The sequence below is a fragment of the Salminus brasiliensis genome, chromosome 6, assembly GCF_030463535.1.
Source record: "Salminus brasiliensis chromosome 6, fSalBra1.hap2, whole genome shotgun sequence".
Taxonomy (NCBI): domain Eukaryota; kingdom Metazoa; phylum Chordata; class Actinopteri; order Characiformes; family Bryconidae; genus Salminus; species Salminus brasiliensis.
The window spans coordinates 37,310,227-37,337,834 of NC_132883.1; the positions used below are offsets into that span (position 1 = coordinate 37,310,227).

At 38.2% G+C, this 27,608-nt stretch overlaps 3 protein-coding genes across 5 annotated transcripts; all 3 read right to left on the reverse strand.

Moving 5' to 3' along the window:
- Positions 1 to 5,079: 5,079 nt before the first annotated feature.
- On the reverse strand, positions 5,080 to 11,260 carry tas1r2.2 (taste receptor, type 1, member 2, tandem duplicate 2). Its single transcript, XM_072681047.1, has 6 exons — positions 11,085 to 11,260; positions 9,825 to 10,122; positions 8,006 to 8,749; positions 7,683 to 7,895; positions 7,477 to 7,597; positions 5,080 to 6,014 (listed from the first exon to the last, which is right to left on the reverse strand). The coding sequence occupies exons 1-6, from the start codon at positions 11,258 to 11,260 to the stop codon at positions 5,080 to 5,082; spliced, it is 2,487 nt and encodes an 828-aa protein (XP_072537148.1).
- A 290-nt stretch (positions 11,261 to 11,550) lies between these two features.
- LOC140557632 (taste receptor type 1 member 1-like) lies at positions 11,551 to 20,415 on the reverse strand. Of its 3 annotated transcripts, none has more exons than XM_072682255.1 (5): positions 19,934 to 20,415; positions 17,839 to 18,588; positions 16,752 to 16,961; positions 16,078 to 16,198; positions 11,551 to 12,572 (listed from the first exon to the last, which is right to left on the reverse strand). In XM_072682255.1, the coding sequence occupies exons 1-5, from the start codon at positions 20,348 to 20,350 to the stop codon at positions 12,373 to 12,375; spliced, it is 1,698 nt and encodes a 565-aa protein (XP_072538356.1). In that variant the 5' UTR covers positions 20,351 to 20,415; the 3' UTR covers positions 11,551 to 12,372. The 3 variants fall into 3 exon arrangements, with proteins under 3 accessions (XP_072538356.1, XP_072538355.1, XP_072538357.1); XM_072682254.1 differs by having other exon boundaries at positions 12,480 to 13,796; XM_072682256.1 differs by lacking the exons at positions 11,551 to 12,572; positions 16,078 to 16,198 and adding an exon at positions 16,545 to 16,637.
- Positions 20,416 to 22,393: 1,978 nt separating this feature from the next.
- On the reverse strand, positions 22,394 to 27,349 carry ndufa7 (NADH:ubiquinone oxidoreductase subunit A7). Its single transcript, XM_072682257.1, has 4 exons — positions 27,254 to 27,349; positions 26,855 to 26,904; positions 22,917 to 23,054; positions 22,394 to 22,561 (listed from the first exon to the last, which is right to left on the reverse strand). The coding sequence occupies exons 1-4, from the start codon at positions 27,302 to 27,304 to the stop codon at positions 22,474 to 22,476; spliced, it is 327 nt and encodes a 108-aa protein (XP_072538358.1). The 5' UTR covers positions 27,305 to 27,349; the 3' UTR covers positions 22,394 to 22,473.
- Positions 27,350 to 27,608: the final 259 nt, after the last annotated feature.

Genomic DNA, 27,608 nt, shown 5'->3' on the forward strand with positions numbered 1-27,608 from the left:
ATATAAACATCACACACTTTGTCATGACTCAGGGGAGAGTTTCCCTCCTTTTTCTCATAAAAAGAGCCTCATCAATAACAATAAAACAGGAACGACTTGTGCCCACATTTGGCATAATAATAACGTGTCGTTGGAACAGCAAGTTGAGTGGATGTTTTTGAAAGGCGTCCTCGGGCCAGGGCCCACAGCTACTTTTCTCTCTTTGTAACTCATTAACCCTCAGGGCCTTTTGTTAGCCGCTCTCAGCAGGGAGATCCTGCAGTAATTGGAGCCCTATACGACTTGTTAACAACAATTAGTGAGGCAATTATACAATTACCTGCAATAAACGTTGTCTTTTTGGAGGGGGAAAATATTCTCCATTAGCACGCCAATGGCAGGACAAAGCAGGTACATGGACGCGAATCAACTTAGATGTGCACTCAAGATGGGAAAGTGGAGCACTGCTGGGCTGAGGGAACTGGCTACAATGACACTGGAAGGGTGATCCTGTGAGGAAACGAAGCCAATCTCCCCCTGTAATAAAGCGTCATAGTCTATAGTTCGTTCGTGGGCATCATTCAATATATACAATACAAGAATGTAATGGCCAAGAACCTGACCATTTCTGACCACGTCTACTGCAAAATAACCCAACTAAAGGGGAGACTGTCTACAAGTAGTGGAATAAGGTCATTTGAGAGCGATGCAAATTGGAGAACCGCCTCAAAACCTTTCAGATATTTAATGACGTCAACAAGATGGAAATGTGGAGCACTGCTTAGCAAAAGAGAGGGCATAAAACAAATGAGATAAAACAGATTTTGTGATGATGTAACGGAACCCGGCTCATTCTGTAATAAAAATCCATACCGTCTACAGTTCGTATTTGAACATCATATAAATAAGAATTAAATGGAGAAGAACCTGACCATTTCTCCTGACATGCAAATAACCTAACTAAAGGGCAGGCCGTCTCCACGTAGTGAGATAAGGTCATCTGAGAGCGAAGCAAATTGGAGAACCGCCTCAAAACTATTCAGAGATTCAATGCAATATAAGAGGAAACAAATGGCGTCCTGCACGGTCCTATTCTAGGTCCGATTATATTGCGCATATATGTAAGCCCTATATACCAAGTCTACGCGTAGCATAACGTTTCATATACATCTACACGGCACGAAAAGCCACGCGACGGCCCTGTTTGCCTTGGTCTGATCAAACATGTTCTATCATGAATTTCTATAGACTAGTCTGTAGGTTATTTAAGAGTCTTTACTTTGGTCCAGGCGCACAATGGCTTGTGTTTGGTTGTGTGCACTGGGGTTAGTGTCTGAAAAGGCAAGAGGTGCACATTAACATCGCTTTGGGTTTTCTCAAGGCCTGAAATGAACTAGTGGAAAGTAACTTTATAACTCGCTGAAGGATGAAGCCTTTGTCAAGCTCCCCTTGGAAAACACAAGTGACTAACAAAAGGGGACCCCTCTCATTGTTAAACACTAAATCTTGGCTATTGATGCGCCCTGAATTGCAAAACATCTGCCATTTACTCCACAGACGTCCAGGCACATTTGTAAAAGAATAAAGTGGCTACTTGTGGACACTGGCTTTTGGAAAGAGCTATAATAATGGCTAAGAAGTGCGACTGTGGAGAAGCTGCAAGAAATCAAAGATGTGGTTTTGTAAATAATGGTGGCTAGGGAGCAGTACAGATAATATAAACATTAGCAGTAGGAATTCTGAAATGTCTTAATTTTGAGTAAAACATTTTGCATATGTCTTAAGCCTAACAGCAAGGGTTCTTTAGGATTGCTCTTTTTTTTAGCTCCTGCTCCATACACCACATATAATCGTATCTCTAAAACAGCAACTTTACACTAGAAGAAAAAGCTTCAGTGGAAGTCAGTGTAAATTATATTTGCCATATATTTGTCATGACATTCTGACATATTGTAAGGAACACCTGCCATATTCAGATTTAGTCAAAGCATAAAAGCCGAAAAATGATAAGATATGATGTTTTTCTTGGCAGTCGACCATATATTTTTACATGAAACCTATTTTTAATAAGGTCAAATGGAAACGCTGCTGTTTGTATTGATTTTTTTTAATGTATTTAATTTAATGATTGGTTTGTTTATTTAAAAACAAAACAGATGAATGCTTAACTGCAAAAGGGCCAAAATACATTGGTTAATTAATAATACCGTCGTTGTCCAGCACAAACCTCTTCTTCTTCAGACCTCTACTTGACACGTTTTTGCGTGAAAGGGATGATGAGCAGCAATACTGACTTTAGACATTTACCCAGACCTATAGTAGACCACGAAAATGCTCTAAATATTCTGGAAGCAGTAAGAGAGCAGTGACAGATAAAGCTCTTTGAGAGCTGTGCGTACTATGTTCAAAAGGCAGGGCAGGTTTCCCAGGGTGGTTCCTTTATGCCCCCGGGAGTGGAAAATCGGGGTCTGAGTCTCAAAAGGCTAGAGGCGGCCCTGCGATTCTCCTCGCTTCGTATTTTTGCGTCTGCAGAAATACGCGCCCTGTTAAAGAGAGAATGTGCTCTCTGGTGCCTAAACAGGACCGAGAGAGCAAAAACCAACTTGTTGAGTCTTAACACCTGCCGTCACCGACAGAGCAAATGGGATTTCAGATATAGTTTATTGTATAAAAGAGTGTAATATAAAGAACGGCAGGCATGTGCATGCTTGAGGGGGTTTAAAACCACAACAGCGCAGATAATCTTCAAATAAATGTCATTTTTGTTACTTTTGTTGTAAGTGACCATTTCAGCATAGCAGTTTCACATCTAGAATAATACCTTACAGACGAAGTCAGTGTAAATAGATTTTATTAAGTTATTATGGAACATTACTATTGGTTCATTCATTAGGAGTTCGACACAATGTAGAGAACAACTGATAGGTTGTATAGGTTGTATTACATCATACATCATATATGATATAAATTAATATTTCTATTATATACTATTATATAAGCGACCGACGGCAAAAATATCTACATTAACATACTGTAAAAATGTAATAATATTTATACTCTAATATACAATGTATATAAGATCTATTAGATCTACTGATTTGCTAATTATTCGAATTTTCCTTTTTCTGTTTTTTTTTGTTTTGTTTTGTTTGTTTTTTTGTTTTTTGGATTGTTTGGTTAGTACAGTTATAACGTGCACCATTAATGACAGTAGCCTCACTAAGTCATGCGTTTGTGGTCTGTGAAAAATGCTCCAGCAGGAAACCGTGTGGGTGGCATATGTCCTTCCTTCAACAGAAAATTGGTATGAAATCGACAATTTGTTGTTGTCAGCGTTCAGCGAGCGCTAAGCGCCATATGCCACGCTGGGCTTCACCATTGAAACCATTCGTTCCTGGCTTCACGGTCCATCCTCCCGTTCCACATGCTAGGACTCTCAATGGTGGAACAAAGCATCAATTTACCTCTCAAATGAGCAGAACCCAAGGTGACTGAGCTACTCCAGCAGCGGCCACCCTCAGGGCATCTCAAATGGGCTTCATTAAAATCCTGTTTAAGCAATACGTGGTGCATTAGTACAAATAAAAGGTTCCTGAATGATTCTTGGTTTGGACGGAGGGTTGTAGGAAACACCTTTACAAATGCTGTATAATTTTCTTTCGGGAACATGTTGGAGCCAAAAAGCATTTTTTTTTTGATTGATGCTTTTGTCTTTTGGGTTTTCAATGGATAGTTCTTCAGAGACCCATTTTGTAAATGATGTGTGGGAGTGAAGAATCTTTGAAGAACTTCCACACAATATACATTTTATAGAAATTATTTCTAAATAATATATAAGCTTTACATTTTGTTATGCTTCTTTTAAAGCTTCAAAATGTTCTTTTCACTTATACATATCTTTTTTCAAACATAACAGTAGGAAACCTTAGGGAGCCAAATATAGTTATTCACACAAATAACCCTTTATAGCATTTTGAAACATTCAAAATGATCTCCATACTAGTATCTCATTAAACCCATACACTGAAAAATTGCTTAGCAAATCAAGTGCGGTCCTCCTGTGATTGTGGTTCTCAGTCATAGTCCTGTTTTGCTGATTTTCCTGCTCCCAGCACACCTGATACAAGGAATCAGGGCCCAGGTTTCTCAAAGCAGATCACTCTAACTGAAAGATACAAATGTTAGGAATAATCGATATGGTTTATGTAATAAAATAATTTATGGTATTTAAAAAACAGTGATGGTGATGGGAACCAGCCAATCTTGCTAAAGCAGGAAAACAATAAAATGTCCTCAACAGGTGTACACCAAGAACAAGGATTGGGCATCACTGTCATGTAGAGTTATTCCAAATGTTCCTTTTTTTGGCATCTTGTTTTTAAGATCTGGTTCAACATCCCAAATGTGTTCTTAGGCCCAAATGCTTCCTTGGGCTAAAAAAAACATTGTAATAATACAGTGACAAAACAGTTATTTGATACTGTAGAAATGTAAAACATCTGTTTAAGCTTCACCATTGCTGCCATTGCTAAGAAAGAATATCATAAACTAAAATGTAGATGTACATTGAAAAATACATGTTTTTGTCTTCTTTCATGTGGAACCAAAATTCAGCTTTTTAGTGATCCCTGGCACCTTTGACTTTCATATTCTTTTATGAATATATGTTCTATGTAACATTAGCAGCACTAGCAGGGAATAAAGCATAACTAGCTTTTCTACTGTATCAGATAACTGTGTTATTACTTTATTATCATGATGTTTTTCATCATGATAATACTTTGTTCCCTCCTCAGGTCTAAAGCTAATGTTGTACTCTTAAAAATAAAGATCCCACAGGAGTCTTTGGACGGTGCTATGAAGGAATCACTTTTGGTTCCCTAACATATATTTCAGTATTTCAGACAGTTTCTAGGAGGAAATTTAAAAGTTACTTTCACTATCCAAAAGTGGCTCTTCTAAGGAATCTCACAATTAAAAAGTGAAAAAGTTTGTGATGTATAAATGTTTTTTTAATAGAATAGTATGCCCAATTTTTAGTACTTTTTGAAAAATGTATTTTGAGCTTGTTGGGACCACTTCGAAACACTTCATCATTCCTTACATTCTACTGATGGTTTGGGTGTAATTCTGGATAGTTGTCTGAAAGTAAGCCTGAGTATTCTTCTTTGGCTGAAAAACAATGACATAAGACTTTGGGATAAAGTAGCTCAGGAGGATACCGTACAAGCTGAACAGCTGTGCTGCTGCATCAATAAGCTGGATTAGTACACCTTCATAGATCATACTTGCTGTAAAGTAAATGCACCAGCTGATGTAGAACAAAAGCATGCTGAACGTGATGGATTTAGCCTCATTATAGTCTTTTGGAAGATCAGCACACATGTAGGAGAAGAAGAAACAAAGAACACTGAGGGACAAAATGAGGACCACCATTACATAAAATATCTCCACATTCCCTGAAGAACAGATCAGGATGATCTGATCTATATAAGATGTTTCGTCCCTTGAGGGACTAGGAGTTTTCAAAGTCACCCATAAAACACAAAAGATAAACTGAACAACAGAGACAACAGCAATGACAAGCCACTGGCCGTTGTGCTTCACCCAGCATTTGTAAACTTCAGGGAACTTACTGGCCATTTTGAAGACCCAAAAAATTTGAAAAGAGCGTACAGCCAAGCAGGAGAGGCAGATAGTGTAGAAAAAACAAAACATCACATTTCTAAAGATACACTCTGTCACAGATGGTTGTCCAAAGAAAAAGAACACACTTATGCTGGACATTATCAAAGAGGCCAACATGAGGAAACACATATTACCTCCGGCAGACTTTACTACTGGTGTGTTATAGTTGACAAAGAACAGAACTGTAACTGCAATGCACAGCAGCTCCAGGGAGGCAGCAGATATCAACAGCAATATGGACAGAGGTCCTGTGAAGGGCAGATACATGATGGAGCGCTTCTGACAGGATGTGCTTCCCTCTTGTGACCACTCACCTGCATTGCATGGGAAACAAGTGTTTGGGTCTTCTGAAAGAAAGTCAAAAAGAGGGCTGTAAGTGATCACTGTTGAAACTGAAGCAGATATGACTCAGCAGATATGACTCTACCTTTTGATTTAAAGTATTACTCACAAATGTCCATACTGGACATGGCCCAGTTTTCCAAAAATATTTTAATTTGATGATGATCTTAAATAAGAGGCCATTGCTAGACCATGTAACAAACGTCTGGCTACAATTACCAACAGATTCTGAGATAAAAATGGGTTATTTAATGTCATAAAATAACAACTTTTGGTTCCCTAAAGAACATCAAAATAACACCTATATATAATTTAATAATAAAAGATATAATTTATCATTTATAATTGATGGTTTTATCTACCAAAAAACAATTGTAATTCGTTGTTTGAGACCCCCCACCCATTCCTTTTAAATTAAATAAGCTGTAACTTGTGCATATAATAGTAATAACTGTATAGGATGTTTGTTTTGAATAGCTGTAGCTTCTGTTATTTGCTAATACTGAACTGGCAACAAAACATCTATAATGCAGACATGAGAAAAGTTGGAACTACAGAGTAAGAGAGAGAGAGAGAAATGTGAACTCAAGGTGAAGTAAATGGTCCCTAGCTAGTGAAAAAAGTCTAAGCGCTCTATCTCACACCTTGAGCGAAGCGCGTCGCAATGCTCATTCCTATCTTACACCACCCCAACAGTCTATTTTCACGCCTTCCACCTGCGTCGTTTAAATAAATGTTAAATGTACGCCAATGGGAGTGGTGGTCTCAACATGAGGTGTGTTCACGTAAATTTATGACGTATTGCTATCTTGGCAACGGAAAACACAGGTACTCCACTGACGGAAAATAACCTAGGCAGACGTCAACAGTCAGACGTTCATTGCTATCTTGGCAGTGAATTGTCACCACAGGCGCGTGCCATTAAAATAGCAATCCGCCAAATTCAGACCACACCTAGTTCTTAATGGCAAGTGACACGCTGATTGGTTTATTGCACGTTACGCCCAAAACACACCCATGATTAATTAAGAGACTCAGTACATGCCTTTTAGCGTGTTTCAACCCGTGCAAGGATAACTTCCTGTCATCACGATCGCAAAGACACACTGATACGACCTAAAACAAGCACGGTTGACGGCTCGCCAAAAGATAGCTAAAATAGGACCCTACGAATTTATGTAGTGGAGAGGAGTAAAATAAGGTGGGGGTGGGGGTGGGGCATTATCATTTAAAGGAACACTTACATTACATGAAGGTTTTTCACGTTATCTATCTATTCTTCTAATATGGCTCCTTAGTGAATTAAAGGTGTGTCCTTGTTAGCATCTCTCAAACTTTGTTTTAAGAGTGTTCTTGACAGAAGATTATGATCCAAGAATATTCCTACGTGGACTAGAACATAAATACAGGGTCCCCATATCAGAAACCACAGTGTGCTGTCTGAGGTTTTGGGTCAAGGGTACTTACCTGTAAAGTTTGCATAGGTGTTACTGGGACACATCTTACAGTTAAAACAGCATTCATGATTGCGATCTTTTTCCTTTCGAAATCCCTTCTTACACTCAACAGAGCAGTTTGCAAAGGGTACCTTATGGGGGCAAGAAGCCTGTCAGAAACATTACTGGAGAACCATATTGTGACGATGTAGGTATTTGAAAGAGGGCTTAACTTACAGAACCATCATTATCCCAGTTTACACGGGAGCTGTTGATGGTGAAAGCAATTTCTGGATATGTTTCATATGAGCCAATCACCTCAAAGACTCGAGAACTGCCTTCAGTATTCCAGAGAACTACCACATAACTGACAGGTGGATCCCCATTGTCATCATATTGCACTTGGCGGCCATTAAGGGAAAAATTCAACTTCTTAATTTCCTTCAGAAGCTGCAGAACATCAAACAGCATAGTTTACTGATTGTATAATCTGTCCAAACACACACACTGTATATATCATTTTATATATCATCAATTCTGACTTCTGAAGTGCTACAAACCTTGAAAGGGTAAACGGGTATGCTCTTGTTGCAGCCATTTGCACCACATTGTAAAATATTGTGTAAAGCATGTGCCATGGTATGGATTGCAGAATAAACAGGAAAAGAGAATGTGGGGCTTTCGTTTAAAATCTCCTCTGAACTCAGCTTTGTGCAATTATCACAGACTTGATTACACAGCTTTTCCTTTGGCTGAGGACACTGGTCATCATCCTCATGGTCATTGTTATCCCGTGTTTTATAGATGAACTCATTCAATCCAGGCAACGACATGAACTGTTCTGTAATGCCAAAAATCTTCCCAATGTTTTGTATCCCTGGTTCACGGAAAAGCTGTTTGTTCATAGCCCAACCTTCACCAGCAATCCACACTTTGTTTCGGATATTGTACTTTATGGCTGCTTTGACTATGTTCTCTGCAATCACTTTCATAGCAAAAACAACAATGACCTTTATGTTTAGCTTATTGATTTTGTTAAGTGTTGCGTGGTAGGCTGAGTTGAAATAGAGCAATTCTTGATAGGCCAAACAGATGTCGTTTTGTCGAATATATTGGTCAAATAAATTCAGGCCATCACGGCTATAGTCGTCCTGGCTGCCAATAAAGGCAACCCAGTTCCATCCAAACCACTTAATGATGCGAATGATTATCTTTATCAGGTCTTTGTTGCTAGGTACTGTTCTTACGAAAGAAGGGTACAGCATCTTATTACTTAAGTCATAGCTTGATGCTCCATAATTCACCTGTACATAGAAAGAGTGAAACAAGTACATTTTCAAATAATTGAACATAAAATAAACAAAGAAACAATGATTACACTTTAAGAGTCTACTTTGAGTGTAGATGGTTTGTACACTGCATGAAAAAAATAATATAAATTTTCAGTGGTAATCCGGGTGTAAATGTACTGCAATCCCTAAACAGATACTTGCTGTATGGTAACAATAATGATGCATTCTGGGAGATACGGATAAAATGTTGGATTTGAGAGCAAATTAGAATTAGAACCAGAATTTGGATGCTATGTTTTGTGGTAAGGATGCAGGAAATGTTTTCTTCTGACTTTTCTGATCATTTTTCTGAAGGTCTTTTGCAGCCAAACGTAGGTTTTGGTTTGTCTTTCTAGCAGCTTTTTTTCTAGCAAGTTTCTTTGGCCTTCCAGATCTCTACTAGACCCCTACCATTCCTGTTACCCACCATTTCTTAATTATATTAAGAACTGAAAATTCTTCTACTACTTGAAAATGCTTTGCTTATAGCTTGCTACTGCTTTGTGGGAAGCGGTTATTTTAATTTTCTGAGTATTTTTTTTAAGCAGCTGTTCAGAGGATGGGATCCTCTACTAATTATTGGGACATGGTTTATGGAGACAAAGTGCATTAACTAGCTTTCCACCCAGCAAAAGATTGTGAACAAACCATAATCCTAACAAATGTATTCAGTGAAAGTTATCTGAGAGCACACATTGCTTGGTTTTCTCAATTTTTTGCACTGTGCACCTTTTTTCCCTTCCCAAATTTTACAAAACACCAATAATCCTCTAATGTAATTGATTGAAACACCTGAATTGGATGGGTGAGTGAATATTTTTGGCAATATAGCGTATATTCTGATCATGTTATTGACTTTAACTAACTATATTTAACTAGAATCCAACAACATGTATTCTTTCTCTAAAACTTTTGTCTTGAACAGTTTTTTACACTGTAAAATCTAACACTAACAGTGTTCATTTCACACTGCCAAATTTTCTGTGTGTAGATGATGTAGTGTTTTTAGTTTAGCACTGAAAAGAGAAGGGTAAAATGAATTCTTTACCATTGGAATAAGGTTCATCATGAAAAATGGAGCCACTGTAATAGTTGTAGTGCTTTCATATGGACCTGTTACAGCAATCACTTTAGGCTGGTAGTTTTTGTAATTTTGTAGCACTGGAACCGATCCGTTCTGAGAGATAAAACTAAGAACAGAGGGGAAATTCTGCGTGTCTGAGCAGTGGTCAAATATCTCATAGCCAAGTGATACGTTAGGCAGGAGGGTGGAGGAATTGTTGATCTCCTCCACAGTAAACCTCATCACCTCGAACATCTGATAAGCAGATTCATCAAACTGATACCTGGAGCAGAGGAACAGGAAACAGCTAAAAACATTCGGAAGTCTTAAATAAAAAGAACATCCTTTTAGGAAAAAACGCAATTTATCATAAATGTAGCAGGTATTATACAACATTTACACCAGCAGATACTATGTTATTGGAGGAACATAGAAGAACTGTTTATTCTTAAAATGAGACCCTTCAATTGATGGTTCCTCAATTTCCCATTTTTGCAAATGTGAAGAACATGTTAAACATACCAACCTATATATCTTAGAGTACTGTTCATCCAAGCCAAGGGCCATTAGAACATTTCATTTTTAAGATTTAAGATCACTAAGTTGGAGAATGGTACCCAAGCCAAATTTATAAACACAAATAAAAAATCAAATGATTAAGATGTAAATAAAGACACCCTGAGTGGTTTGATGTGAGATGGTTAATTGTAAAAAAGAAACGTACTGACAATTTCCTATACACATAATCAGAGGTCACAATTGAAATATAGCCTACACATCTATTTATAATGATAATATGCCAGTGAGAAATCTGAGAAATTATTTTTGGGGACTATTTTGCCTTACCACACCCTGTATGTGTCCACCATGAATGGATTTCTAAAAAGTTTGTTTTGGGCCAACAGCTTATCATAAAACAATAACTCATCATCAGAACAGACATCAGAAAGCATATTTATAACCACTCATGTACTAGCTTTCTGTGAGGTAGCTTTTAGAGGCATCACCACCACTGTAAACAATTCTGACTCATAACTCATTTCACATCAACTACTCTAAATGACATTGCTACATTTAATCTCTTTATTATGCAGCAATTTCAGGCAATTCTCATAAATCCCCCTAGATGTATAATCCTAGTATCTCTATTATTGACATTCTTGGTGGATCTCTACTTATATTATCCTGTTAGAATCAGGTTTTTTGAACCAAGAAGGATTTAATCAGAGAAAGCATGCCACTTACCTTTGACACTCAAGGGCCACTGGGTAGGACTGACGCTTTTGGTTAAAAACTATATTTAATGAAAAGAATCCACCCAACAAATACTCTCCCTGCAGGCTGAATTCAGATGCCGAGATAGGGATTTTGAACCAGTTAGCTACATCCAAAAGAAGAACATAAACAGCAAGCCACTGCATGATGCCAGGTTAAGTATTGCATGTGTTGTGTGAGAGCCAACTAAGAAGGGCAGAAGTAACGTCCGTGTCCACTTTACATATGTCTATTTGATTAAACCACTACATGCATCATTACATCTGATTTCCTTATTACTACCTGAGATACATTCAAACATAGTATTATACAAAGCGTACATTGTAATTAAAAAGATAATATCCATAATAACATAATTACCAAAATAAAGACCAACTGCAATGGCTGTGTTAGGTAAGCAAATATTTAATTGCAATTCATATTGACATGATCCTGGAATCAGCATACGAAAACTGCAGTAAATGAATGAAGACAAAACTGAGCTAGATTAATGGACGAGGTTACTGACCAAGTATTAACGGTTTAATAAATTATACTGATCTATTTTTACTTCATTTCAACTGTGGACATATGGTCTGTGGTCAAAAAGTATATGTTTATATATTTATTATTTTTCACATATAGAGCTGCAGTCATGTGAAATGTAAGGACATTACATGAAAACCTTTATCAATTTTAATATGTTTAAACATATAGACATTTTAGCTTCATTTATACAATATTAGAGATGGATGTAATATAACAAAACTACTAAAACCAAAGAAATGTTTTTTAAGAATCATTTGCCTAATATACTTAATAGAAATTTTCTTGTGAGGGAAAATGCCCTAATAATATGCCCTATGCCCTAATAACTTGTGGCAAGAGCTACCTGTGTATTCCATGCTGATATTTTAGGATTGCTGGAGACACATTTTGTGGTCTATTTCCCCCCTCGTTGAAATAACTTCAGTTAGACGTTTCCGATAATGATCTACCAGTCTCTGACTTTAAATGGGAGAAAGTTTTTTCCCCACTTCTCCATGCAGAATTCTCTCAGCTGTGTGACGTTTCAGCTTTAGTTTTTAGACAGATGCTCTCACATTTTCCTCAAGCGCCCTCTGATACAATGAAGAATTCCTAGAGGATTCTATGTTGGAGAGCTCTCCAGGCCCTACTGCAGAAAAGCAGTCCCGAACCATGACATTTCCACCTCCATACTTTACAGTTGAAAAGTTGATGTGTTCAAATGCGGTGTTCAAATAATTCAACTTTGGATTCATTTGTCCAAAGCACATTGTTCCAGATGTCCTGGTCTTGGTCTAGGTGTCCTCTGGAAAACGTGCTCTGAGGTTTTTGTTTGTGACAGCAAGACTTTCCTCCTTGCACACCTTCCATGAACATCACACGTGTGTGGTCTCTTCTTGATGGTAGATGCTGAACTTTGATTCCAGCTGTGGCAAGAGCTACCTGTAGATCCTGTGATGACATTTTAGTATTGTTAGAGACTTCTTTGAACTTGCTAAGATGGCCTGACCTCATCTACAGCTAATGTAATGCACCTGATTCTATTTTTTTTAATTTTAGGCATTTGAAGAAGTAATAAATGTGGGGGTGTCCTAATTTATTTATGAATATTTTTTTTATATTTAGTCACATTACCTCATCACCCCAATAGCATTTAAGTACAGATCAAATGTCTATTTGTTTTCATGGGGTGTCCAAACTTTTTAATTTGACTGCAGACAGATAGATATATTTTGTGTATCTACATTCTGCTAATGGTCTGGGTATAAGTCTGGATTTTTGTCTGAAAGTATACTTGGGTGTTCTTATTTGGTTGAAAGACAATGATGTAGGTCCTTGGGATGAAAAAACTGAAAATAATTGCATAAGAGCTGGATAGCTGGGCCACGGCATTAAGAAGCTGTACATACTTTCCTCTGAACACAATATACGCAGTGAAATACGCAATCCAGCCCAGATAAAACAAAACTAGACTAAATGTGATGGATTTTGCCTCATTGTAATTTTTCGGAAGGTCTTTCCCCATGTAGGAGAAACAAAAACAGACCACGCTGAGAAACCAGAGAAAAAACCAAGCGAAGATGGATGTGACCACGGTCCCTATATCACATGTGAGAATAGTCTGGTCTTTAAAAGCTGTGGTGTCGTTGTAGGGCTTGGGCCTGCCAAACTGGAGCCACGTCCCACAAGCGACAAGGTGCAGAACAGAGTATACGGTGAGGCAAAGCCACTGGCCGTTGTACTTCACCCACCAGCTGTACGCCTTTGGAAACTTGGCTGCCATTTTGAAGACAGAAATGATCTGAAAGGAACGCACTGCCATGCAAGAAAGGCAGATGGTGTAGAAAAAGATGAAAAATATATTTCTTAAAACACAGTCCACCGGCTGAGGAACTCCAAAATAAAAGAACACCCCAATGTTGGACAGAATCAAACAAACTAACATGAGGAAACACATGTTGCCACCCGCAGATTTCACAACTGGGGTATTGTAATTGAAGGCAAAGAGAACGGTGATTGTAATGGAAAGGACCATGAAGGATGCGGCACACAACAGGAAAAGAACAGAAAGAAGGTCTGTGTGCTGGAGATAAATGATGGTGCGCTTGGTACAGATTATGCTCCCTTCCTCAGACCATTCATCCTCCTGACAGGAAGTACAAGTGTAGAAGCTCACTGAAACAATAAGGCCGAAATAAAAATTCAATGTTAGTGGTTAATTGGTCCGAAATGTTCTTTCTTTTTAAAGACCTGACTGTAAAACCTGTCATCTTAAACTAAATTCTAAAGTAAATTAAGTGTCATTAAAAAGTCTTAACAAGCTGAGATTTCAGAGAAATAAAAGAGACAAACATGGAGTGAAAGTAAAAATATATAAACGTTAAAATACTTTATTATATTAGTAAAAGGTAAAAGTAAAAGGTAGACAATTTAGTGGCTGTAGTTCTAGTAAAGAGGCAAATTTGCAGTTTCAGGCAGTTTTATTTGACACTGTTTTTTAGTTTGGTGAGTTTGGTTGAATGTTTGAATAAAACAAATTCAAATGCATGAAAACCTGAGTGATTAGCCAGAGAACTAAAGAAAATGTTAGGCCTTAGAGAACTCCTGAATGCTCTAAATGTATGTACTGTATATTCTGTACTTACTGTATAACATACTGAAAATATGCATTGAATATACTGTACTTAAATTATATATACTGCAAAGTGAGTGTAGTGAATACACTGAAATGTGAGTATACAGCTTATACTGTGCTTACAGTATAAACAGTCATGTGAAAAATTGAAGTACATCCTCTCAGAATTTTATAGTTTTACATATCAGGGCATTAAAAAAATCTGGTCCTTTACCTAGGTCTTAATACTAAGTACATATAGCCTCAGATGGCAATACAGACACTACAGATTCCACCATGTCATTATTTATTGAACAAAAATGAAGCCAAAATAGGAAAAGCCATGTAAAAAAACACCCCGTTGATCAATAGCTTGTAAAACCACTTTCAGTAGTAATAACTCAAAGTGAGTGTCTCACATTGTTCTGGGGGAGTGTTGGCCCACTATTCTTTACAGTGTTCTTTACTTTAGTGTTTCTGGACTTTGACTGGGCCATTGCACCTTGATTCTTTTTTTTTACAGCCATTCGGAGTGCTTGGGATCATTGCCTCGTTGCATGACTCAAATATGGCCAAGCTTTAGCTGTTGACTCAATAACTGGAAGGTACCCAAGTACTGTTGTTGCAAAACAAGCCCAAAAACCACCCCTCCACCACCATGCTTGATAGTTAGTATGATGTGTTACATGTGCTATGTTCCAGAAGTCCTGTGGTTTGTATAGATGCAACTTAGGTCTGTGGGGTCTGAGATGCAGCTTGTGTTTTTGTTGGAATTTCCCTGAGCATTGAATGGTCTGACCTTGGGGTGAAATTGCTGGGATGGCCAGTCTTAGAAAGACTGTTTTGGCAACTGTCTTGAATGTTTTCTATTAGAGAATGATCTGTGTCAGTGTAGAACAATGGACCTCAAAATGTTTGGAAATGACCCTTCCAAGATTGATAGGCAGCAACAACTGCTTCTCTAAGATCATTACTGATGTCCTTCCTCCTTGGCCTTGTGTTAACATACACCCGAATGCCCCAGACCAGCAAAACATCTTCTTTTAGAGAGGTGGTCACACTTGCTAATGATCAATTGATCAAGGGCATTTGATTAACAGCACCTGGCTGCTTACTCACCCTCTTAATTCCTATTGAAGCTGTAAGGATATACTTAATTTTCCACACAGTACTTCAGCATTTTAGCTTCTTTTGAGTTAAATAAATAATGACACAGTAGAATCTGTTGTGTGTTGTTCATCTAAGGCTGAATTTACAGAAGTTTAAGACTAAGGACCAGATGTTATTTTTTTATGTCTTGATAGGTAAAACCATTGAATTCAAAAAGGTTGTACTTTGTTTTTCACATTGAGTGTATAACTGTATAATCTGTACTAAAGTATATATTCTGCAAATGTGTACTGTATATATGTATATATATCACTGCTGACCAATGAAAAACATATATATCCATTTTTGTCTGTTTTTACTTTTATCCATGGTTTGAACCCTGTACACTGCTCTGTACGCTGCTCTGTACACTGTGTAAGTAATTCTGGATGAACAGGCCAATAGGAATGCTCTAAATTACTTGGAATAATATTTTATATTGACTTCCATTCAAAGTTAAGTTGCCTTTTACTGTAAAACCATTATTTTTGAAGATACATGTTTTTCACTGAATGACGATATATAAAAAAATATTGTACATAAAATAAATAATATATATATATATATATATATATATATATATATATATATATATATATATATATATACAAATAATATATGTACATATAAATACAAAATATATAATGCATATATTGTATATATAAATACAAATATAGTATATATAGAACATACCTGAGGTGTTGATGTATGTATTGGCCTTGCATTTCTCACAATGAAAACAGCACTTATGTACTGAATTCTGTACTCTTACAAAACCAGGCTCGCATTCAACAGAGCAATTGGAGAAAGGTATCTGGAACACATGGAGAACCAAAAGAACGCTTTTTATACCAACATATTTGAATGAAAGATTTTGAATATTTTAATGAAAGATTTTTTTGCAAAATTAATGCAAAGATTTCTCTTTACACTGATCAGCCATAACAATAATTGTGTGTAAGTCCCCCTCATGTCATGAAAACAGCTCTAAACCATCAAGGCGTGGACTCCTCAAGACATTGCCAGCATTAATTCTTTTCAGCAGTTTGTGCTATAGCTTCTCTTCTGTGGGATTGGAACAGACACTTTTGGTGGGTACTGACCACTGCATACCAGAAACACCCCACAAGAGCTCCTTTTGGGAAATGCTGGGACCCAGTCATCTTGCCATCACAAGTACTTTTCAAAGTAACTCAAGAACTGACTGTTCACTTGCTGCCTAATATGTAAATCCCACCTCCTGACAGGTGCCACTGTAACCAGATAATCAATGTTATTCATTTCAGATATTGGTTTTAATGTTATGGGTGATCAGTATAAATCTTTGTGTAAATCAACATTAATCTGAAAAAGCAACATTAACTTACTGTGTGATTTTCATACCAGGTAACCAAGTATTTGTTCAAAGTAAACTGGACAGTTGGATACGTCACATATGTGCCAACCATCAGGAAAGAGGGCTCCGTCTTTGGCTGCCAGAGGACAACTGCATAACTGGCTGGTGGGTCTCCATTTGCATCAAATTTAATTTGCCGGTTTTGTAATGTGAAGTTGGACTTCTTTACATGCTGTAGAAGCTTAAATAAAAAGACAACAAATGACTGATTTTGGACATACATATGTTTGGGTATATATATATATATATATATATATATATATATATATATATATATATATATATATATATATATATATATATAGATATAGATATATATATATATATGAAAACAAATATTAGTTGTGATCTGAGGATTTTCTTAATAACAATTTGTTATCATAACAAATAAACATCCTTTCACTTTGAGATCCCAGGAAAAATAAGTTGGCATCTTTAGAAAATGGTACAGAAAAATAACATAAAACTCCTGGCTTTTCTGGACTTATAAAATATATAAGTGAAACATACAAAGAATTATACAATATACAAAAGAGTAAAATAGTGATTATTTCTGTTTCTGTTTGCTCTGTCAGTTGATTGATAATTTTAATTTTCTTTACATTAGGAATATATATATATAAATATATATATAAAATATAAATATATATATAAAAATACATACATTCAAACTGCCTACAAATATGCTAATATATATTGAACACACAATTTATCTGTTTAAAATATTTATAAGATACTTGAAAATAAATAAATCATTTACTCTGTACTTCCATGTTTTACTTGAGTACATTTTTCATACAGTACCTCAGTGGTCTCCAACCTTGCTCCTGAAGCGCTACCTTCCAGCAGACTTAATTTCCCCACCTTATCCAACTAATTGCTGCCTTCAGAAGTTCTTGATTGGCTGCATGTGGTGTATTATATTTATAACCTGCAAAAAGGTAGTTCTCCAGGATGGAGGGATGGAGACCACTGCAGTGCTCCTCCTTTCATTTTTCTGTATTAAAAACAAAAACCTGCTAATCACTCTACAATATGTTCAGAGTAAAGAGGCTTACCATGTAAGGTGGAACATGTTGGACCTTGCTGCAGCCCACCTTGCTGCAGTTGAGAACGCTATGCAGTGCATGGGCCAATGTGTACACGGCAGAGTACACAGTAAAAGAGAACGTGGGGTTGTTGTTAACAACTTTTTCTGCCTTTAAACTCGTGCAATTTCGGCAAACCTGGTTACATGTCTGTCCAGCTGCACCATCCTCACAATTCACACAGTTCTCCTCAGCTTCACCTTTGAACCGTGACCTGTAGACAAAATCTTCAAATCCAGGCAAGCTCAGCATCTTCTCTGTGATCCCGAAAATCGTGCCAACCTTCTCGATCCCAGGCTGAGCGGCGAGCCCCAGGTCCATAGACCATGCGTCACCTGCTATCCAAACTTTCTGTCTTGTGTTGATCTTTATGGCTGTCGTCAGTAAATCTCTGGCGTAGTCCTCCAGTGTGAAAACTATGATGACCTTTATGCTCAGTGAGTCTATCTTATGTAGTATGTCCTCAATGTTTGACTTCCCATCGAGTTCATGAAGAAAGGCCAAGCAGATGCTGGTATTCTGTATGGTCTTGCGAAACAAGTCGAGTCCATTTCGACTGTACTCATTCTTGCTGCCAATGAAAGCCACCCAGTTCCATCCAAACTGCAGGATGATCTGAACGATGAACTGTATTTCATCTTTGTTGGTCGGTACCGTCCTCAAAAAAGATGGATATATTAACTTATTACTCAGAGTGTAGCTGGAAGATCCATAGCTAATCTGTAAAAAGGAAAACAAATGCTTAGGGAGGGGAGGGTTCCAACTCAAAGAACCATTTTAATGAATAATTGGTTCTTTGCTTTGTTAATTTGCTGCTCAAATACAATTCAAACCTTTTGTAGATGCCTCTTTAAGAATTTACAACACAAAGAAGGACTCCACTATTGTTACAAGCCAAAGAACCTAAATAGTACCTGTTTAGATATGTATATTTATTTGTATGGACGTTTGGGCCACAAACTAAGGAGTATTTCAGAAGATCTGTACTTTACTTTATTATCATTGAAACTAAATACTTTTGCTTTAAAAAAAACAAAAAAACATTACACAACATTTTGCAATTCAGAGATGTCAAACATCAGGACATTTTTAAGTCATTTTAAGACACACACACACACACACATGTATGTATATATATATATATATATATATATATATATATATATATATATCATAAAAATACATTTTTGACATAAACTAAAATATTAGTATTTATTAAATATTTATTTTTTTACATACATTCAAACTGCCTACAATTGTGCAAATATATACACCAGACCACAGCATTTATCTGTTTAAAACATTTATAAGATACTTGAAAATAAATAACTAATTTATTCAAGTATCATTTTCCCTCTGTACTTCCATTTTTACTGTACATTTATCATACAGTACCCTTAATGGTCTCCAACCTTGCTCCTGGAGCGCTACCTTCCAGCAGACTTTGGATACAGCCATAATTTCCCCACCTTATCCAACTAATTGCTGCCTTCAGGAGTTCTTGATTGGCTGAATGGGGTGTATTTTATTTATAACCTGCAAGAAGGTGGTTCTCCAGGATGGAGGGATGGAGACCACTGCAGTGCTGCAGGGGTGAAAAGTAACATGGACTTTTTGTGTAGTTTCAATTTCAAGATGAATACAACAATCAGATTTCTCCAGATTTAGGCCTACCCTGAGGACCCTTTTTGATTCTTTGATATATATATATAACAGAATTTATTCCTATATTATTTGAGTTTCGAAAGCTGTGACATGGTATCCTTTTAAAGCAGCTCACGAGAGGCTCTTTCGGCAATCTTAAAGTGCATCAATCAAAAACCCACTATTTCTGATTTTGCCATGTTCAAAAAACACCTCACCATCTCAATTTTTAGTTCTTATTTTTACTAATCATCTGAAAATAGCACCTTGTGTGAACATCTCATGATGAACTGATCAATAGAAATGTTCCAAGAATCCTTAACAGGATAAAATAAGAATTTTGGAGATACCTGGTAACTGTTGTTGTTTTTTTTTTTTTTCATTTGACAGTTGAATGAATCACTGAATCAGGAATACATACCATTGGAATGAGGTCCATCATGAGCAAAGGTGCAATCGTCAAAGATTCAGAGCTTCCAAATGGACCCACAACACCAACAACGTTATATCTACTACTCTTCTGATTTGCTCCCACCTTTATCTTCCCATTATGTGAGATGAAAGTCAAGATGGAAGGAAAATTCTGAGCATCTGTACAAAAGTCAAAGATCTCATAGCCGAGAGAGACGTCTGGCAGGAGGGTGGAGGAGTTGTTGATTTCCTCTACAGCAAATCTCATCACCTGAAGCAGCTCATAACCCTGCATTGAAAATGGCTGCCTGCAAGAGGGAAGGGAAAACGGGGGGTAAAGTGATTTAGTGGATTTCAAGCATTTCAAGGAGTGGCTTTTCATGACATCCACCACAATGATCAGACACACTTTAACGGACCTCAACATGTGCAATTGCTTCCTCTTTCATGTATCCAGTAGCATCTTCAAGACAACAAACAATCTAAGAAAGGTGAATGTACTCACGTCAAGCATTCCAGTGCCACAGGAGAACTTTGGATTACTAAGTCTTCAGCTAAATGCACAGGAAAAATGCCCCCGATTTTATAGTCCCCTTGTAAGCTAAACTCTGATGCCTCACAGTCATGTTTGCTGAGGAAATAACAAACACAATGCAACAGAAAGCCTACAAGGACACAGTGCAGCATGGCTTGAAGTGATGCAGGCATTACAATATGTCAAACCGGCTTTGGTTATGACAAGCAATTAGACAGAAGCTGAAAGATCATTTGGGCTGAGTTTACATAAGCTAATTTGCATTTTGGAGGCAAATCCTATTTTGCATGTGTTGCCTTCCAGACGTACTGACCTAACACCTGGAAAACACTTGACACTTGCTTTGATACATGGGTGGAGATTTATAGCTAGATTTGAATCTGGCCAACGTGATAAAACAGGTAGAGCTTATTAGAAATAAATCATATATTTTAGACAATCTTCAGATAAAAACAGTTTTTCCACATGATCAACTACTTGTTGCTTTTTACACTGTAAAAAGTATAAGATCCTTGAGGAACTTTTGGAGGTTCTTCAATTTGAAACTATGGAGAAACCTCTTAAGGTGCTTTGAGATACCTTCAAGGAACCCATTTCTTCTATAGGTTCCTCTACAGTTTCAAATTGAAGAACTTCCAAAAGCCTCTCAAGAACATATTGCTTTTAACAGAGTAGAGTCATGGTTGAATTTTCTATATCCTGCTGGAACAAGCAGGTGAAAGGTTACTCATTCACTGATGCAGAGCATTCCTTGCTTGTTCTGAATATTTCACAGCATTCACTCAACTGAGAACTCTATTACAAATACTATAAGAATACTGGGTGGTTCCTCTATTTGCTCCCAAACCAGCCTTAAATGTTCATGGCATGAATTCCAAGATACTGGTAACCCTAATTTACAATTCTGGTCAATAGTTACATGATTCTGCAGAGTTTCCAGGAACACTTTCATGCTGTTAATCTCCCGTTTTGTCACAAAGTCCCAAAGACTTTCTGTCAGATTCAGATGCAGTGACTGAGAATGTCACTGATGTACACTGAACTCTTCTTGAAACCAATGTAAGAGACTTTTGCATTATCATACTAGAAGAGAATCTTGGAGTTGGAGAAATTGTGGGCTTGAACGGATGCACATGCTCACCAACAATACCTAAATGTGTGTCTGTGGCGTTCAATTAACAATTGGTTGGTATTAATGGGTTCAAAGCGTGTCAAATAATAGATTTCCCACACCGTTACACAACCTCCACCAGCCTGGATTGCTAATACAAGGCAGGTTGCCTCCAATTCGGCCTCCTATCGTCTCTGAGCCTCAGCAGAAATCGAGATTCATCAGACAAGGCCACACTTTTCAGGTCTTAAACTGTCCAGTTTTGGTGAGCTTGTGCTCACTGCAGCGTCGGCTGTTTTCTGACAGAAGTGGATTTCTACACGAATCACCTCAAGGTTTGACATGTTGTCCAGTCGGAGTTGCGTTTCCCTAAACAACAGAGCCTCTCTGTCAGCCCAAAGCAGTCTGGTCATTGACTTCTCTCATCAATAAGGTGTTTCTACCCGCAGAACTGCCACTGGGTTTGGCATTTCACAAAGTTCTATGGGAGTGGGGAGCTGTTTTATCTGAATGACTTAAATTAAACAATTTATATTTAAAAAATAATAAATAAGTACTTTTTCAAATAAGTACTGCTGAAAAAGTACCAGTCCATGGTCAAGTTCTAAAACCATGACCATGGACTGGAAGCTCTAAAGGAAGCTAATGTATTACTACCTGAGCGTGAGATAACCTTTTAAACACTCCTGAACAATTAATGCCAGTATCTCTGGAAATAGGCCCACTGTTTACACAGCCATCTTTCATTCCAAACTAAGTGTGCTGGATACTGTCAACATTTAAACAATATTCCAACAAATAACACAACACTACACAATCAAATGTAGCTTTCTGTATGTACACATAGTTTATTTAAAGACAAGATCTATTAACAAGGTTTCTTGAATATACCCCAACTGAGCGATTAAAGGTATGGCTGGTCGCTGGACAATGGGAGCTCCTTCGGCTGGGGTCCAGGCTGGACTGGATATTTGGCCTTTTCTGGTGCGTTGCTGTGAAAGAAGAGTTAAAATACACAAAATATTCAGGTCATCTTAAAGTGCTTCATCACTTTGAGGCAAGAAAGGCTAAGGAAAGCACTTATCTGGCTGTCTGTAACCATTAGGACTACAGAATTACATTCAACATACTAGGGTCAATTGTAGCAGGGCACACCACCCAGGGAGGGGGAGACAGACAGACAGACAGACAGACAGACAGACAGACAGACAGACAGACAGACAGACAGACAGACAGACAGACAGACAGACAGACAGACAGACAGACAGACAGACAGAGAGAGAGAGAGAGAGAGAGAGAGAGAGAGAGAGATTAGTTGATGATTTAAGAAAAGTGAGCATAACTCACCTGCCAGCAGCCAGGGCCTTTTGAGAAGACATTATTAGAGTTGGTGGAACAGCCTCTCGTCTTCCATCTCTGGTACAATAGTAGTTGTTGGCAAATTTATGGCTGGGTCCACCTGGAAGTTTGGGAGGTGGCTGAGTCCTGGTCCCAAAACAAAGCGAAATGTGTTAGACAAGTATTGTAGCAATAACACTTAGTGTCTTACATTTTGGAGACACTGGAATATTCCCCTGTACTGCAGCCAGCACTCGGCATTTTTAAAACCATGTATATAATAAGTGATATATTTTATTGCATCGTGATAAATTGTCACCTTCTTACACAATATGCTTTTTCTGAGCATGCTATCATCAGGATCTGCTTGTCAAAGTATTGCAATTAATTTTGTGTATTGTGAAAATGTCTTTTAATTTTGTGCGTAGTGGGGTCAATCTATTAAAAAGTTTAATCGCATCAATCACAACATTATTCTGTGATTAATTAAGATGCATCAGAAATAAAATGCTAGCTAGATTGTTCTTGAATTTTTGGGTGAGAGAACAAAACAATGTGTGTGTGTGCATGCCTAATAAACAGGCTAAAGGAATTTGCTTTTGTGTTAGTGTGGTTGTGTGTGTGTAGTTTTGAGAACTTTAGCTTTAAACACAAAGCACAGACACAAAAGATTTAACAGAGGAAAAGCTTCAACAACTTTCTAGAAGCTAAATTAAAGGATCAGTCACTGGGCTGGATTAAGCAAGCTAGTAGCGACTCTGCATTTACAGCGCTGAATAAAACCGCTACTTCGTCACTAGGCTCGGTAAAGAGAGTGACCTTCGGGAAAAAGTTGGGGCCAAACTTGGTAAGATGATTAATTTGCGTTACAAAAAAAAAAAAAAAAAAAAAAAAAAAAGGTTAACTCTTTAAAGTTTGCAGATTATCCTGTGCATTTACGTGTTAACATTGACAGCACTAACTGTGACACAATATTTTTATCATATCACCCACCCTTACTCTGCCATTCTTGGAAACCCTCAAGATAACTGTCCTGCAATCCACTCCTTATTAGAGGTGCCAGTCTCTGGTGCCAGATGCCACGTGCTAGCTTGTACTGGTATGTGCGTCACATTCTGCCATTTATGAGGGCCAGTTTGCCACTTCTGATGGAGGGCTTTCACTGCTTAATGGCTTATAGGCCACTGACATGTACAAGTGCTGTTTCTTGTGTGTACACTTTGACAATTCCCAAGGTTAACGGTTCTGTTTCCATAGGTCACTGTTGTTATACGGCATTTAAACAACAAATAAATATAGCAAAAACGTTTAAGGAGAAAAGTAACTCTGTATGATGTTAAGATCCTAATTTATGTGTGGAAATAAATTAGCTTGGCTGAAACGATTCCCATACCTCCGATGCAGTGTTTCATTCTGCCATTATAAAAGGACATCACATACAATAACAACATTTTATATAATCACTTAGGAGAAGTGCTACAGTACTGTACAGCTAATGTAGCATCTCATGATTGGCATATGTCAAAGAAGTGGCATTTGCCACCAAGAACTGCCACAACAGATAAGACTGGAATAAGAGTCAGTATGAAATGCTACCATGGCATCTGCCAAACTGGCACCTCTCATCATGAACAGCACGCACAGACTATTTGAGCCTGACAGAAATATTTAGCAGTAACATTTGCATGCTAACAACAAGCTGAACGTCCATGGAGCAAACACAGACATTGCGCTATATACCAAGAGCCAGGGATGGATTACTGACTGGGCCAGCAGATCAGTGCCTAGGGGCCTCTGACTACAAAAGGCCTCGGCAGGGCTAAGAACCTTGAAGCTCAAGCTAATTTAGAAAGGTCATGACAATATGACAGATGACTTCATTAGATGTATCTCCTGAATTTGGATTGAAACAATTTAATCAGTTAAGCACTTTGTTTATTTATTAATAAAGGTAAGGAACAATATCTGTTCTCAGACCATTATTTTATTAGCGACCAGATATTTCTGGACGGCATGTGTCAGTGCTGTCAGTGCTTACTGTTCCTTGTTTGTATGGCTATTTCTGTTTTGCATTATGAGCAACAGCCTCCAAAAGGTGCTTATTCACCCTTGCTACACACCTGTGTACTACAGCTCACAAGAACAGCATATGGTGGTTTTTGGCAGTCCTCGTCTTAACACGCAAGCATTATGCCACAAATTCCATATGCAAATGATCCAGACACACAAGCGATCAATGCCTCTACAGTGGCTGTTGGGTTTCTAAAGCTCATCTGTATATACTGTACTTATTCTTGCTCATTTGTAAATTACTGCTGTCTTTTTTTGGTGTAATGTGAATCTGGCAGCTGTTTTTTCCATTGAGTCTTAACTTGTATGATGAAAGAACCAACAGAAATGCTCCAGAAGAATAAAAATCTTTTTACAGTGATGTGCACTGACATCCTTCTCAGGTAAGAATGTCATTTTGGAGCTACAAGGGCTTTTGCATGACAGCAATGATATACTGTATTAAAACTCGGGCTGGGCATTATGTCGATATTTTATCGTATCATGATAAATTTTGTTATCGTGATTACACAATGTCATTTTCTAAGTGCATCAAGGATATTGTCAGTGCTTAATAAAAACTGAGCAACTGCAAGTTTCAATACAAATAACGTTATTATTAGATGAAGTGCAGCACATGTTAAACAAAAATCTCTGTACTCAGTACGGGAGAGTATCTTGATAGTAGTTTTTAGGAATCTGTTGATACTGAAGCATTTAGTCTGTGATTATATGTATTGCAACAAATATTGCATATTGTGAAAATGTCTTTAATTATCCTTTTTTAACCCCTATTATTGTTAGGGGTTAGAGCACCGGACTAGTGGCGGCGGCTCAGCCGTTAGAGCACCGGACTAGTGGCGGCGGCTCAGCCGTTAGAGCACCGGACTAGTGGCGGCGGCTCAGGGGTTAGAGCACCGGACTAGTGGTGGCGGCTCAGGGGTTAGAGCACCGGACTAGTGGTGGCACTCAGCTGGTTAGAGCACCGTACTAGTGGTGGCGGCTCAGCGGTTAGAGCACCGGACTAGTGGTGGCGGCTCAGGGGTTAGAGCACCGGACTAGTGGTGGTGGCTCAGCGGTTGGAGCACCGGAATAGTGGTGGTGGCTCAGCGGTTGGAGCACCGGAATAGTGGTGGCGGCTCAGGGGTTAGAGAACCGGACTAGTGGTGGCGGCTCAGCGGTTAGAGCACCGGACTAGTGGTGGCGGCTCAGGGGTTAGAGCACCGGACTATTTAGGACAGGGTTGTGGGTTCCATATCCAGGCTTGGCAAGCTGCCACTGTTGAGCCCTTAAGCAAAGCCCTTCACCCTCCCTGCTCCCCAGGCGACACAGCAATGGCTGCCCACTGCACCTACACTGACGGTGAATACGGTTGTGTTGTCATTACCACTGTACAATATTATAGTGTGCTATATAACTTATTATTTTTACTCTTACATTGCATTGTATTTTATGTATTTATTCATGCAATCTCAGCTTCTCTGAGGTGGACCGCCACCTGTACTGGTAGATGCCCTTGCATATCGCCTGGTGTACTGCATGCATGTGCAATACCTCCTACCTCCTATGTAACTCAATTATATTGATGAATTAATTTAAGTAACTAAATGTAAAGTAAAGAAAGGTTTATTCTGAATCTTTCAAGGCCAGTTACTTCCAGGACTTTTGGGTGCAACTGCAGTTATATAGCTAATGCATATTCTACTCCTTTAGTCCTCCTTTCAATAGATCAACACTAAAGCCTGTTAAAAGGATGGACTTATTCCATTAACTATATAAACAGTACAAATTACATGCTGGAGAAAAGACATGCATGAGTCTGAGGCAGGCACACACACACACACACACACACACACACACACACACATTAACTTGATAGGTGCTAGCTAGATAGCTACCTTTGTGCAATTTCATCGTAACGTAGCTGAAGCTTTCCTTGCAGGTCTTGCTGTGGAGAGAACAATCATAACATTAGATATTTTACTCATTATAATGAACATTATTTGAGCTACCTGCACATCTATCTGAAAGAGAAAACTACCAACGTAGGGATGGGATAAGGCTAAGCCTATGCTTTTCAGCTGATATCCAAAACAAGAGAACAGGCAGATAGCTATAGGGAAAGTAGCACTAGCTAGCTAGTGTTAGCACTGGAAGCTACCGTCTTCTTTCGTGGTGAAAACACTGAGCTTTACACACTTGTGTGGTCTAATATCTGCTTGTTTAGTGCCCCTCGTTGACCGTGTTTGTCTACATGCCGAATTTGAGCACATACATGAGCTGGTGTCGCCGCTTACCCCAGATAAGAAGTTCCTCAGCCTCTGAATAATCTTGGTTGCAGACGCCATGGCTGCTGTCAAGGTGAAAAAGCTGCTGTCCGCAGAATCTGACCCAGGATCAGCTCTGTCTTGAGGGCCAAACCGCTCCCACAGCGGACAGTCCGATTAGACTGAACTGAGATCAGCCAGAGACTCCGGCTTGAAAAGCGCTGGAGGCGGAAACTGCGGAGTTCTTCTCCGAACCAGTGAAGCGGTTTCGAAGAGAGAGGTGGAATTAGCGCCCTCTACCGCTTCGCGCGCGAAAATCCCTTATTTGTTTTTTATTTATTTGTAACTTTAAAACAAGAAACGTAGTCCAGAATAAATATGTATA